This window comes from Bufo gargarizans, chromosome 3, assembly GCF_014858855.1.
Source record: "Bufo gargarizans isolate SCDJY-AF-19 chromosome 3, ASM1485885v1, whole genome shotgun sequence".
Taxonomy (NCBI): Eukaryota; Metazoa; Chordata; class Amphibia; order Anura; family Bufonidae; genus Bufo; species Bufo gargarizans.
Window position 1 is genome coordinate 503830225 of NC_058082.1, and position 14880 is coordinate 503845104.

General features: G+C 48.5%; 1 protein-coding gene across 2 annotated transcripts in view; it reads right to left on the bottom strand.

Annotated features, from left to right (window-relative positions):
* BAZ1B (bromodomain adjacent to zinc finger domain 1B) overlaps positions 1–14880 on the bottom strand; it is a 70518-nt gene that overhangs the window by 17740 nt on the left and 37898 nt on the right. For both annotated transcript variants that reach the window (XM_044283910.1, XM_044283909.1), the window contains exons 10-11: positions 13747–13858; positions 12449–12547 (exon numbers count right to left, since the gene is read on the bottom strand). In XM_044283910.1, coding sequence (XP_044139845.1) covers positions 12449–12547; positions 13747–13858 — 211 coding nt within the window. The remainder of the gene's footprint in view (positions 1–12448; positions 12548–13746; positions 13859–14880) is intronic.

Here is a 14880-nt window from a genome sequence, read left to right on the forward strand (position 1 = left end):
AAAAAAAACTGAATGGCACAGATTTCTTCATTCGCATGGATCAATGTGGATGAAAAAAATCTCTGCCGAGAGAACTTTTGGAACAAACCTTTTTGCTTGCCTGTGATCGATTTAATTTTTTTACATTTATAGGACAAACCTCTCCTTCCCCATGGGACAATGTGCAAAGCGCAAATTGCCCAGAGATGTGGCGAAGTACATTATGCACTTTGTCCCAGGTGAAAGGAGATGTTTGTAGCAGATCTGTGTAAAAAGGGCCCTAAGATCCCTGTGTGCCTGTCCTGTGTCACGCAATCCCTATACTAAGTGTACCTATGTGTGGTACTTCAGGAAACACTCCCCTAAGCATAGGGCAGTCAAGACAGAATTAGCGGGTGTCACGCCTTATTCCACACTCCTGCTACAGACACGACATCTTTTTTGGGGTGACGCTTGGGTTGAGGTACCAGCAACGACATTCACTGGGGAAATGTCGCTCGTGTAGAGGACTCACTGCACTGGTGATTGGGGCCACGGAACCTCCTGGATACAGGAAGTTCTTGATGATCTCTTCCTGAAATTTGAGGAAGGATAGTGTTCTCCCAGCCTTACTGTAGAGAACAAAACTATTTTACATCGCCAATTGAATAAGGTATACAGTCACCTTCTTATACCAGCGTCTGGTCCTGCGGGAAAGTAAATAAGGAGCCAACATCTGGTCATTGAAGTCCAACCCTCCCATGAGCAAATTATAGCTGTGGATACAGGGGGTGTTTTCAATGACTCCAGTTGCTAATAAGGGTGACACCAAGTCCCAGACTGTCTTCCCACTGCTCCCCAGGTAGTGAGGGCAACTGACCGGCTCCAGGGTCTGATCTTTACCCTCAGACACGAAATGTGTGCGTATAGCCTGTGGCCCTTTCACAGAGCTTATACAATTTGACCCTATACCGGGCGCGCTTGCTTGGGATGTATTGTTTGAAGCCAAGGCGCCCGGTAAAATGTATCAGGGACTCGTCTATGCAAATGCTTTGCTCAGGGGAATACAAATCTGCAAAGTTGGTGTTAAAGTGGTCTGAGGGGGCCGAATTTTGTGTAGCCAGTCAAAAGCTGGAAAAAAAATAAATAAAAAAATCTCTAAATAGGAAATTAGTCCCCTCAAGTGCTGCACATCCTAGGACAATGTGGGAAAAAGTCAGTTGAATGAAGTAATAAGGAAAAAGGATTGCGCTGCAAGAGAAGATTCTTTAGATGTTTCTTTTCTCTTTTAATCGGAAAAATCTTCAGATAGATGGACCACAATCAATAAATTCTCAACGGTTGCATGGAAACCTAAAAGTAGCAACAAAAAAAACGCACTATGGTGTAGTATGTACTGAACACCTATCGCATCAGGTGCATGCGATATACTCACAAAACTCACTCGTGATGCGCATAGAAAAAGACCGGCGCGTCTTCAAACAAGGAGCTCTAGTTGTAAAGCAGGCAGGGAACAGGAGCCGTCGATTCAGGAGATTTGTCAGAACCACGATCCCACCAGCAGAGCGTCGTTTCGTGGTATCACCCGTCTTACACTTCCATAGGACTCAAAGAGGAAGGAAGGTGCAGAAATGGTGAAGTACGTACGAGTGGTGGTAGATATGGTTTATTGTACTTACAAAAATACAAAGATAAAATCGTATTTAAGAACAGTCTTAGTTGCCCGACCCGGGTTTCGCCATAATGCTTCGTCTGGGGCGTTGATTGCTAATTGGGAACTGCTGGATTTAAAATCACAAGGATACCTCCCTTCTAGTCTACGTCACAGTGACCTATGAACCTTTTTTTGCACATTTCATAATACTCCATAAAATAAGAGGGGGGGGGGGGGGGGGGGGGGGGGAGAAACCTTAGTTCCAGCCACACATATAATTAACTTTTTGGGTGATAGATTTTGAAATGTAAAGACGCTATGCGTCTCGAGTCCCTTTTTTATATTGCAAATGTGCTCCTGAACTCGGGTTTTAAGGCTGCGTGTGGTCCTACCCACATATTGGAGGCCACAAGGGCACTCCAATAGATAACCCACATTGTTGCAGGAAATGTTGCCTCTTATTTTAAAAGTTTCTCCATTTCTTTTATTGGATTGGATGGTGTCCACAAACATAGCTTGATCCTTTTTTATGCGGTTTCTGCAGGGTATGCAGAAACTGCACCATGTGAATTTTCCCTTATTAGTGACTATGCGTTTTTTATTAGTCGCAAAGCTGGCACTGTGGACTAATCTATTAGTCAAATTGCTTGCTCTTTTAAAGACTACAGGGGGTTTGTCTGGAGTCTGTACTAAGGACAGGATCATTCTTTAACCACTTCAACCCCCCTAGCTGAAACACCCTTAATGACCAGGCCACTTTACACTTCTGCACTACACTACTTTCACCGTTTATTGCTCGGTCATGCAACTTACCACCCAAATGAATTTTACCTCCTTTTCTTCTCACTAATAGAGCTTTCATTTGGTGGTATTTCATTGCTGCTGACAGTTTTACTTTTTTGTTATTAATCGAAATTTAACGGGTTTTTTTGCAAAGAAAATGACATTTTTCACTTTGTTGTAAAATTTTGCAAAAAAACACGACATCCATATATAAATTTTTCACTAAATTTATTGTTCTACATGTCTGATAAAAATAAAAAATAAATGTTTGGGTAAAAGTTATAGCATTTACAAACTATGGTACAAAAATGTGAATTTCCACTTCTTGAAGCAGCTCTGACTTTCTGAGCACCTGTCATGTTTCCCGAGGTTCTACAATGCCCAGACAGTAGAAAAACCCCACAAATGACCCCATTTCAGAAAGTAGACACCCTAAGGTATTCACTGATGGGCATAGTGAGTTCATAGAACTTTTTTTTTTTGTCACAAGTTAGCGGAAAATGATGATGATTTCATAAAATTAACACCAACAAGTCAAAACACCCGTCAGGGCAACCAAAACAATGAGTGGGTGCTGTGTCCCCCAAGGAAGAGCGAGAAAGAGATTTTACTGGTAAGTTATACAAAAATCTCGTTTTCTCGCCCAATTCCTTAGGGGACACAGGAACCTTGGGACGTTCAAAAGCAGTCCACAAATAGGGAGGGACCACAACCCAAGGCGAATGAAAGCACCATAGGCATTAAGGCACCGCCGCCTGCAAGACCAGGCGGCCCAAAGCAGCATCCGCCGATGCATAAGTGTTCACCCTGTAGAACTTGGTGAAAGTGTGCAAAGAAGACCAGGTGGCCGCCTTACACAATTGTTCAGCCGAAGCTCGATTACCCTGAGCCCAGGAAGCCCCGACCGCTCTGGTAGAATGAGCGGTAACACCAAAGGGCGGCTCCCTGCCCCTAGCACGGTAAGCCTCAGCAATAGCCATCTTGATGAAGCGGGCAATAACCACCTTAGATGCCGCCAGCCCCCTGCGCGGACCATGCGGAACCACAAAGAGAATCCGAGCGCCGAAAGGGTCTAGTTACATCCATGTAGATCCTCAGAGCCCTAACATCCAGACGGTGAAGATCCCGTTCCCGAGGATGAGACGGGGACGGACACAGAGAAGGAAGGACAATATCTTCATTCAGGTGAAAAGCGGACACCACCTTTGGAAGAAAATCCGGAACCGGGCGGAGAACCACCTTGTCCTGGTGAAAAACCAAGAGGGGTTCTACGCAAGAAAGTGCCGCCAACTCAGACACACGCCGAAGAGACGTGATGGCAACGAGGAAAAAAACTTTGCAAGACAACAAGTGAAGGGAAACCCTGCGCAGAGGCTCGAAAGGGGAAGATTGGAGAGCCGTCAGCACAACATTAAGATCCCAAGATGGAATGGAAGCGCGATACGGGGGAGCACAGTGAGCAACCCCCTGAAGAAAGGTCTTAACTGGACCGAGCGGAGCCAGAGGGCGCTGAAAGAGGACCGAAAGCGCTGAGATCTGACCCTTTAGGGTACTGAGACCCAAACCCAAGTCCAGACCAGACTGCAAAAAGGATAAAATCGTGGGGAGAGAAAACCGAAGGGGATGAACATCTAAGGTCTCGCAGAAATTCAAATAGGCCCGCCAGGTTCGGTAATAAATCCTGGACGATGCCGGTTTACGTGCACGAATCATGGTACGGACCACGTCAGCAGAAAACCCCCGCCGCGTCAGGACTGCGGTTTCAATAGCCACGCCGCTAAACGTAGTGACCCTAAATACTGGTGGAAGATCGGCTCTTGAGAGAGGAGGTCTTCTCTTAGAGGCAGAGGCAAGGGAGCGTCTGCCAGGAGCAACATAAGGTCGGCGTACCAAGGACGACGAGGCCAATCCGGGGCTATTAGGATCGCCGGCGTGCCCTCCGCCGCGATCTTCCGAAGGACTCGTGGAAGAAGAGGCAGGGGCGGAAAAACGTAGAGGAGAGAAAACTCCGTCCAGGGAAGGACGAGCGCTTCCGCGCCGTAAGCGTCCGGATCCTTGGCTCTGGCCATGAAGGTGGGAAGCTTGTGGTTGAATCTGGAGGCCATGAGATCCACGTCCGGACGACCCCAACGGAGGCAAAGAGACTCGAAGACGTCGGGGTGCAGAGACCACTCGCCCGGGTCGATCGTCGTCCGGCTGAGGAAATCCGCCGCCCAATTGTCCACCCCCGGGATGTAAATGGCCGAAAGGGCAGGAACATGAACTTCCACCCAGCGAAGGATTAGAGACACCTCCCTTATCGCCGCCGCGCTGCGAGTGCCCCCCTGATGATTTATGTATGCCACAGCCGTGGCATTGTCCGATTGGACACGAACTGGGTGACCCTGATGCAGCGAAGTCCAATGCCGGAGTGAGAGGAGAATTGCCCTCAGCTCCAGAACGTTGATCGGCAGCTTAGACTCCGATGGAGACCAAGTGCCTTGGACGGACCGAGGAGGAAACACCCCCCCCCCCAACCCCGCAGACTGGCATCGGTGGTAATCACCAACCAAGTTATCGGCAGGAAGGACTTCCCTTGGAGAGGGGTCCGCAGCCACCAGAGGAGAGAGGAGCGAACCTGGGGGGAAAGGGGAAAATGCCGATCCAGACTCTCCTGGGACTTGTCCCAGGCGGACAGAATGGCCCTCTGAAAGGTGCGGGAGTGATACTGCGCGTAGGGAATCGCTTCGAAACAGGACACCATCTGTCTCAAGACCTGCATGCTGAACCGGAAGGAAGGATGGCAGTGGGTCAGAAGGCCCCGAACCGACCGATGAAGGAGCTGGCGCTTCTCTGACGGAAGCCGAACCTCCGCTGCATCTGTATCCAGCAGCATCCCCAGAAAGATCAGTTGCCTGGATGGAACAAGAGAGGATTTGGGAAGGTTGATAATCCAACCAAACCGGCGTAAGGTTTGTAGCGAGAGGTCCACACTGGCGGAAGTCAGTGACAGAGAAGGTGCCTTGATAAGGAGATCGTCCAAATATGGAAGAAGAAAAACTCCCCTGGAACGAAGTAAGGCGAGGACAGGGGGCAAGGATCTTCGTGAAAACGCGAGGGGCCGTCGCCAGCCCGAAGGGGAGGGCAACGAACTGGTAGTGGTCGGACCCCACCGCAAAGTGCAGAAAGCACTGATGACACCGAGCGATTGGAATATGAAGGTAGGCGTCCTGGATGTCGATAGAGGCCAGGAACTCCCCTTTTTCCAGAGAGGCCACCACCGATCTGAGAGACTCCATCCGGAATCGCTGAAGACGAAGTAAACGGTTCAACCGTTTTAGATCCAGAATGGGACGAACCGAACCTTCCTTTTTGGGGACCACAAAAAGGTTCGAATAGAACCCCTTGAATCTTTCTCCCATAGGAACCGGGGCGATGACCCCTTTGTTCAGAACGGTGCGAACGGCAGTAAAGAAATCCGCCGCCCCTCGGGGATCCTGGGGAACCCGGGAGCGAAAGAACCGAACTGGGGGGAGGGACGCAAACTCGAGTTTGTACCCGGAAGACACAACCTCGAGGGCCCAGGCGTCGGAGACGTGCGCCTGCCAGAAGTCCCTGAACAGGAGGAGACGTCCCCCCACCCGGGTGGGTGGGGGCGCACCTTCAGGTAGGGGTCTGCTTGGTCGCGGGAGGGCGAGCAGGCTGTGACTTGCGCCAGGAGGGCTGGGTCAGAAAAAAAAGGTTTCTTACGTCTGTCCTGGACAGGGTTAGTGGATGGACCTGAAGTGGTGCGAGGTGCGGGAGCCCTGCGGTCAGACCTGAAGCGAGAAAAGGTGGGACGGCCACGAGTGGTGCTCCTAGTCCTGGATTGGGGAAGATGTGTACTCTTCATCCAAGCGGGTCCCGAACAATCGAGAACCAGTGAAGGGAAGGCCAGTAAGAGACCGCTTTGACGTGGCGTCCGCCGTCCAAACCTTTAACCAAAAGCTCCCTCCTAGCCGAAACGGCCAGGGCAGACGAACGGGCTATGAGAGCCCCCGCATCCAGGGATGCTTCACAGACAAATTTACCGGCTTGAACGATAAGTTGGGCTAGAGCACGGAGGTCCTGAATAGGGACGTCGGATTCAAGCTCCTGATCCAGCTGAGACACCCACTCTGAAACCGCTTTTCCAGCCCAAGCAGAGGCAAAGACCGGCGGCTGCAAAGATACCTTTTGTAATGGCCTCTATACGGCGATCCTCAGTGGATTGTAAGGAAGAACCATCTGCAACGGGAATAGCCGTGCTTTTGGACAAACGGGCCACAGGGGGGGGGGGGTCGACTTTAGGTGGTGACGCCCAGTTAGTAATGCAATCCGCCGGGAATGGATAACAGACATCCAACTTTTTTGGCGGGGTAAAACGTGCATCAGGACGGGCCCAGGCCTTAGAAACCACTGACGAGAAGTCAGCATGGAGGGGAAAAACCGCAGACGCCTGTTTTTGGCGAAAAAAGGAAACTTTTTTTTCAGGATCAGGAGGATCATCGTGAATCTTAAAGGTATCACGGATATTGTTAATAAGATGGCCCACGGCAGAAGCCAGCTTTGAAGGCAAGGCCGAGTCCATATCCCAATCGGAATCGACTAGTTCCCCTTCAGAGGGCATATCCTGTAATGAGGAAGGGCCCGACTGAGAGCGCACCCTTGGGGGTGATACCGAAGCATCCGAGGATGATAGGTGCTCCACCCTGGGCCGCTTCTGGGGTTGACGGGCTCTGGAGGTGTCGCCTGCAGAGAGAGACTCAGACGGGTCAGCTAAGATAGCGGACCCGGAGGGCCCAGCAGGGGAATTATCCGGCTGCGGTAAGGGCAATGCATCTGCAAGGCGGCCCATAACACTAGTGAGACTGACCACAGCCTGGGAAAGGGATCTAGCCCAGTCAGGGGGATCCAAGAGGCCAGGGGGTGACAACAGATGGCGGACCCTGTAATGGGGCTTTGCAAGCCGAGCAATGCGGGTCAGACTGCCCTTGAGGAAGGGGCGCCTTACATGCGGTGCAGGTATGATACCAAGGTCCAGCAGGCACTAAGGGGTCAGACATGTTGGCTGGAAGCAATATAAAGGCGTCCAGGCCAGAGGGCTGCAGCGCTAGAGGGGGTCAACAGTCCTACCAGGTCACAGTGGGAGCAGACGGCACAGCAGCGGCAACAGCAGTGGCAAAAAACGGCAGCGGCAACACCTGAGGTAATGATCCGTCCTGAGCAGCAAGCAGGCACGAAGAAGAGGCGGGGCTAGTGAGGAGCGGGAAGAAAAGACGTCCGCCCCTTGACTGAAGCCTAACAAGCACAGGGAAGCGGAACGAAGCTCCGCCCCCCGCTGAAACTTTTCGCGCACGCGCAATTCAAAAATTATATGCCGCCGAAGCCCAGAAAATTGTCCCCCGTCCGCCTCCCTATAAGCGGAGGCGAACGACACACCGGTAGCAGGACAAGAGCGCCGAGAAGAACGAAAAAAGAGGCGGCCCATGCGCGGACCCTTGCGGCCGCCACACCTAAGGTAAAACTGCGCAGCAACCCTCCCCCTCGAGCACTGCTCAGCTCAGCCCACACATACAAGTGAGCCGACAGGACGATAGGCCCGCCTCTGGTAATCGGGACAATGAAGGCCAGGCAGAGGGGACAGCAGGAACGGCTGCACAGCCACCTCACCATTCAACGTTTTCACCCTCTGTCCATCCAGCAGGGACGCCCCTTCAGCCACTGGCACCGAAGTGGCAGGGAGCTGGAGAGGGGCTTGCAGGTGGGCGACCATTGTGCTGGCGGGATGCAGGGGAGCTGGGCTGCCCTGGTCCTCCTTTTCTTCTGTGGGGGAGGCAGCAGAGCGGATAACCGGCACTGGCGCAGCTCAACCCCGGGAAAACAGAGGTCTATTGCGACTCTGTTGTCCCTGTTGAAAAAAAGCAAAAAAATAAAAAATAAAATCTTTAGCAAAGACAGCTCTGCAGTGCAGAGAGTGTCTTGCCTCCTTGACACTAAGCAAAAAACTGGTAGTCTCTCGCTCCAGGCGGAGGGTATAGCTGCTGGAGGAGGGGCTTAACAGTCTTTCACTTAGTGTCACGCCTCCTATGGAGATGAGCTATACCCAAGGTTTCCTGTGTCCCCCAAGGAATTGGGCGAGAAATATCTATTTCCGCTAACTTACAGGGGGTGATCACCCCCGTGTAAGGCTCCATTCAGATGTCCGTATGTGTTTTGCGGATCCAATCCATGTATCCGTAAAAAACATACGGACGTCTGAATGGAGCCTTACAGGGGGGTGATCATGGAGTCTATATGGGGTGATCAGGGGTTAATAAGTGACAGGGAAGGGGGGGGGGGGGGGTGTGGTGTAGTGGTGTATGGTGTAGTGGTGTATGGTGCTACTTTACTGAGCCACCTGTGTCCTCTGGTGGTCGGACCAAGCAAAAGGGACCACCAGAGGACCAGGTAGCAGGTATATTAGATGCTGTTATCAAAACAGCATCTAATATACCTGTTAGGGGTTTAAAAAAAAAAATAAAAAAAAAATAATAATAATTCGCATCTCCAGCCTGCCAGCGAACGATCGCCGCTGGCAGGCTGGAGATCCTGTCTCTTACCTTCCAATCCTGTGAACGCGCGCTCTCGGCTCACGAGAGATGACGCGTATATGCTTCACTCTGCACAGAGCTGCCGCCTCCGGACCGCGATCCTGCGTTAGGCGGTTAAAATATGCCAATTTTTATTAATATTTATGATATGGCCCACTTTGGAATTGTACTGGGTCAAAAAGCTAAACCTAAAATAATTTTTTTGCAGATCTGTCTTTTTCTTTACCATAAGCTTGTTACAATCACGTTGATCTTCTATCTCTTTTCTGCAATGGTCCAAGAATTCTTCCTCATACCCTTTTTCTAAAAATCTCTCTGATCATCTGACCCTGTTCCCTAAAATCTTCTGTTTTGGTGCAATTTTTAGAAATGCGCTGAAACTGACTTTTCGGTATATTTTTAAGCCAAGAAGGATGATGGCAGCTATTAAGTCCAATGTAGGTATTCACATCTACAGTTTTGAAAAAGGTCTTAGTTTTCAACCTGTTATCCTCCATGAAAATGACCAGATCAAGGCAATCCACTTGAGTTCAGGAGCACATTTGCAATATAAAAAAGGGACTCGAGACGCATAGCGTCTCTTTACATTTCAAAATTCATCACCCAAAAAATCCTAGGGGTTTGCGTTTTACTGGGATCGAGATAGTCCATACCCCCGGAGGAGTTAGAGGCTTTTGTAATTGACACACTATATATCTCTGCTAGAAAGTTTTTATGAGAATGTCCGATTTAGTTAATTATATGTGTGGCTGGAACTAAGGTTTCTTATTTTCCCCCCTCTTATTTTATGGCGTATTATGAAATGTGCAAAAAAAGGTTCATAGGTCACTGTGACGTAGACTAGAAGGGAGGTATCCTTGCGATTTTAAATCCAGCAGTTCCCAATTAGCAATCAACGCCCCAGACGAAGCATTATGGCGAAACCCGGGTCGGGCAACTAAGACTGTTCTTAAATACGATTTTATCTTTGTATTTTTGTAAGTACAATAAACCATTTTTATCTACCACCACTCGTACGTACTTCACCATTTCTGCACCTTCCTTCCTCTTTGAGTCCTATGGAAGTGTGAGACGGTTGATACCACGAAACGACGCTCTGCTGGTGGGATCGTGGTTCTGACAAATCTCCTGAATCGACGGCTCCTGTTCCCTGCCTGCTTTACAACTAGAGCTCCTTGTTTGAAGACGCAACGGTCTTTTTCTATGCGCATCACGAGCGCGTTTTGTGAGTATATCACATGCACCTGATGCGATAGGTGTTCAGTACATACTACACCATAGTGCGTTTTTTTGTTGCTACTTTTAGGTTTCCATGCAACCGTTGAGAATTTGTGGTCCATCTAACTGAAGATTTTTCCGATTGTAAGAAAAGAGAAAAGAAACATCTAAAGAATCTTCTCTTGCAGCGCAATCCTTTTTCCTTATTACTTCAGTCAAAAGCTGTGTGGCCTCTGGGATGAGAGGTGCTGTTGTCACTAGAGTGCAGGAAACGCAGGATGGTCTCAAATCGTGTCCTGGACATGGCAGCAGAGAACATGGGCATGTGATGAATTGGGTTCGTGGACCAATATGCCCGCAATTCAGGCTTTTTTGTCAGGCCCATGTTGAGGAGAAGGCCCAGACTGGGCAGTGAAAGGGGGAACTACTGGTGCGGCTGAAGATGGGGGCTGCCAATCAGGGTTTGCCAGCAGCTCAGAGACTCTAGGGGCTCTACGGGCCTGATTTATTTATTTTTATTGCCGCAGTGCTTGTGTAGTGATTGTGCAGTGATAAAAAAATAAAATAAAAAAATAATATAATATAAAAAAAAAAATTGTCACTGCGGCGGGGCGGGCATGGGTGAACGCACGTGTGGGCGACCGATCAGGCCTGATCGGGCAAACACTGTTTTGGGTGGAGGGCGAGCTAAGGTGACACTAATACTATTATAGATCTGACTGATCACTTAGATACTATAAAAGTACCAATGCTGATTAGCAATACGCTAATCAGCAAATCAGTGACTGCGGTGCAGTGGGCTGGGCGCTAACCGATGCCAACTACCTACCAAAGGGGCCTAAACTAACCTAAAACCTAACAGTCAATACTGGTGAAAAAAAAAATAAAGTTTACACTGATCACTTTTTTCCCTTTCACTAGTGAATGACAGGGGTGATCAAGGGGTTAATTGGGGTGATCAGGGGCTAAATGTGTTGTGCTTGGTGTACTTACAGTGATCTGTGCTCTCTGCTGGGACCAACCGATGAAAAGGAACCAGCAGAGAGCACAGAAGCCATTTAACACATTATATTTAAAAAAATATAATGTGTTAAATGGCTTGCGATTCGATTTTTTTTTAAAAGTCACCAACCTGCCAGCGCAGATCATTGGCTGGCAGGCAGGCGACGAACTTCTGCTGCGACTTTACCCGGCCCGTCTCATGAGACGACGCGCCGATGCGTCTACGAGGTATAACCAGACGGCCCTCAGGACGCATCCCTGGTTTAGGCGGTGGGGATGCGGTTAAAGCAGTTCCTCGGGAATTAAGAAAATGAAAATGCTTAAATATTACTTTATTATATAAATATAGTCCCAAATATATTTCATTAGTTGTAAGGCGCAATTGAGACAAATAAAATGGCCGCCGTCCTATTAGTACACACAAAACCTGTCCTAACCACACAGCAGGACAAGTTACTTCAAAACACTGAGCCAAAGAGCTGCCTTATACTCCTCTCTGCTAGTCAGGGATTATGATCCTTAGTGAAGCTGATAAGAACTTTAGCTGAATCTCTGTAGGAATGGAGGTGATGAAAAGATATGAAGCACAGAGAGGATGAGGCTAACAAGCAGCAGTGCTTTTATGCAGCCATTAGCACATTCTAATCCCTGTCCAGCCTCTTTGTACTTAATGTCTCCTCGTGAACTCCGTTCCTACAGGGATTCAGCTGAAGTTCTTATCTGTATTCAGGATCATAATCCTTGACAAGTAGGAGAGAAGAGTCTGACAAAAACAGATTGTATGATAAGTATCAAAGCCAGGGAAGACATCTAGCGCCATCTACTTCCTGCAAGCAGAACTGCAACTACAATTTAGTTAAAGGGCTTGGCTCATCTCAGACATTGATGGCATATCGCTATCAATGTCAGGAGTGGGTCTCAGATTTGGCGCCCATGCTAATCTCGAGAATATAGCCCACAAAGTGAAACACTGTGCATGCGCTCTCCTTTGCTATCCCAAGTACCACAGCACTGAAAGGAGAGCACAATGCAGTTGCGCAGCCACCTCTCTGTTCACTGATATGGGATGGTCAGTGCTTGGCTTTTTTTGGAATGCAGGTGCAGTTGCTTTCCGTTCACTGCAGGGGCACCAATATGCTATCAATGTAGGAGATAAGCCAACCCCTTTAAAAACACTGCCACAATTACTCAATGGTCTGAGCGGCCAGTTCAAGTGTAAAAATACAGTATTGTTATATATTACCTCTTCTGTAGTCGTTCCTTCAGCTGGTTCTCGCGAAAACCCTGCGGATGCAGGCAGTCTAGAAGTTCATCAAACTCCTTTTGAGAATCACACAGAAACCTAAAGGAAACAAGGACATGATTAGCTACTAGCAAAAAAGTGCATGCCAGCGAGACTGACGGCAAAAGTCTGGACTTAACCCGCAGAGGACCAGCGCCATACATGTACGGTGGGCTGATCGGGTGGGAGCAGAAGTTACACTGCCCGATCATCAGCATGGACACGGCAGTCACTGACAGCCAGACCCCAGCTGCATACAACGGCGTATTAAGCCCTTGTATGCAGCAGTTAAAGCAGAGTTCCCTCCGCAGCTCCATTGAACGGCAGTGACGGGGACCTGATGGCAGCCCGATGCCTTCCATAGGCCTCGGGGGCTTGCCTTCTACAGAAGCCGATGAGATACAGCTCCTTATGGGATCAGACCCCCAGAAGGTTTAATAAAAAAAAAAAAAAAAAAAAATTAAAAAAATTGGCCCTCAGAATATGGAGACAATAAAACAATTTTTTTTTGTTTCAAAAATGCTTTGTGTTAAAGAGGACCTTTGATCCCACTGATACCATGGGTGTATTAAAAAAAAAAAAAAAAAAAAAAAAAAAAAGGTGGTGGGCAGTAGTGGCAATAGGGTGTAAGGCTACTTTCACATTTGCGTTCAGAACGGATCAGTCTGCATTATATTGTAAAAAGAATTCTAAGTGTGAAAGTAGCCGCAGACGGATCAGTCCAGACTTTACATTGAAAGTCAATGGGGGGACGGATCAGTTTGAAAATTGCACCATATTATGTCACCTTCAAACGGATCCGCCCCCATTGACTTCCATTGTAGGTCTGGACGGATACGTTTGCCTCCGCACGGCCAGGCGGACACCCGAAGGCTGCAAGCAGCGTTCAGGTGTCCGCCTGCTGAGCGGAGCCCAAACGCTGCCAGACTGATGCATTCTGAGCGGATTCGCATCCACTCAGAATGCATTAGGGCTGGACGGATGCGTTCGGGGCCGCTTGTGGGAGCCTTTAAACGGAACTCACAAGCGGAGCCCCGAACGCAAATGTGAAAGTAGCCTAATAAGGAGTAAAATCTGAATGCTGAAGGCTAATTTCATGTCAGCATGTTTGGTCTGGGAAACATGCTCCTTGTGACATTTCCTGGACCGAACACTGCTCCTCTAACCTGACAGCACCACAGTGACAACTTACGATTCTGGGAGTTCCTACCTGACTGCAGGTTTACTGAACATGCTTTTGTGAAATTAAATTAACTCACCAAAGGTTCTGTCCCTGTTTAGGTACTGTGGTTTCAACTTGTTGATCTTCCTTTGGCAAAGAATCCTCTGGGCCACCAACACTGCTGTCAGCATCTTCACTCTCCACGTTGACTGAAAGGATTGAGAGATTTACTCCATCAACACTAAGCAACACAGGCAACCTTGATCTTTCTTTACATTCACACTCATTTCTGTGTATAGTAATAAAGGTGTTTTCCAGCGCGCACTTATTGATCATCCATGCTTGCAATGCCCATGGAATAATTCTGCAGTATACATCCTGTGACTAGGTTGTGCCATTCCTCCATCATTCCTGCTAGGCGTTATTAATTACTAGCAGTTTGCAATAAGGGTTTAAAAGGATGTTACCAGTTTGGGTGTGTCCGTGTACACAGTGACACTGGCAGCTCTGACTGGATAGCGATTGTACAGGGACAAACACCCCAACTGACCTTTACTGAAGACTGCTAGTAATAGAGGAATGACAACATGGTCATAAGAGATGCTTCAGAATTACTACAAGGGGAATGCAACAAGTTACTAAGAAATGTTAAGAAAGGTGACAGGTCCTCTAATATTGAGAGCTCAGGGTCATAGAAAAGAGGCATTAAAACAAAAAATAAAACACATGACAAACTATGAAAGGCTCCCCCATCCCCATTCACTTGGCTATATAAAGGACTTATTTTATGAAAGAAAAACTGCAATTTTGTCACCATAGTGTATATAAACCTGCAAAGCCTGTGCAAAAGGCTTAGAGTGCAAGTAAATAGGCACCTGAAGTCAGTACTCATACACTGCTGCAAGAGTACACATCGCTGCTTCTGCCTGTGCCCCTCAGCTTGGCTAAACCCTGGCATAGCACTAAAAAGATGGCCTATACCAGGATTTCTGTGCCCGCTTGGCTGAGCTAAAAGCTCACAGAGAGCTTTTGGCTAAGTGGAGCGGCCACAGGCAGGAGCAGCTAGGTGCTAGGCCAGAATTTAGCCAAGCTAAGGGGGCACAGGTAGACTAGAGATGTGTTACTCCATCCTGTACAGCGTTTGCTGCAGCACCCATTGGTCCAGTACAGTAAATTCTGTACAAGTCAGCTCCTAGGACTTTGCTTAGGAAAGCAGTAAAAAAAAAAAAAA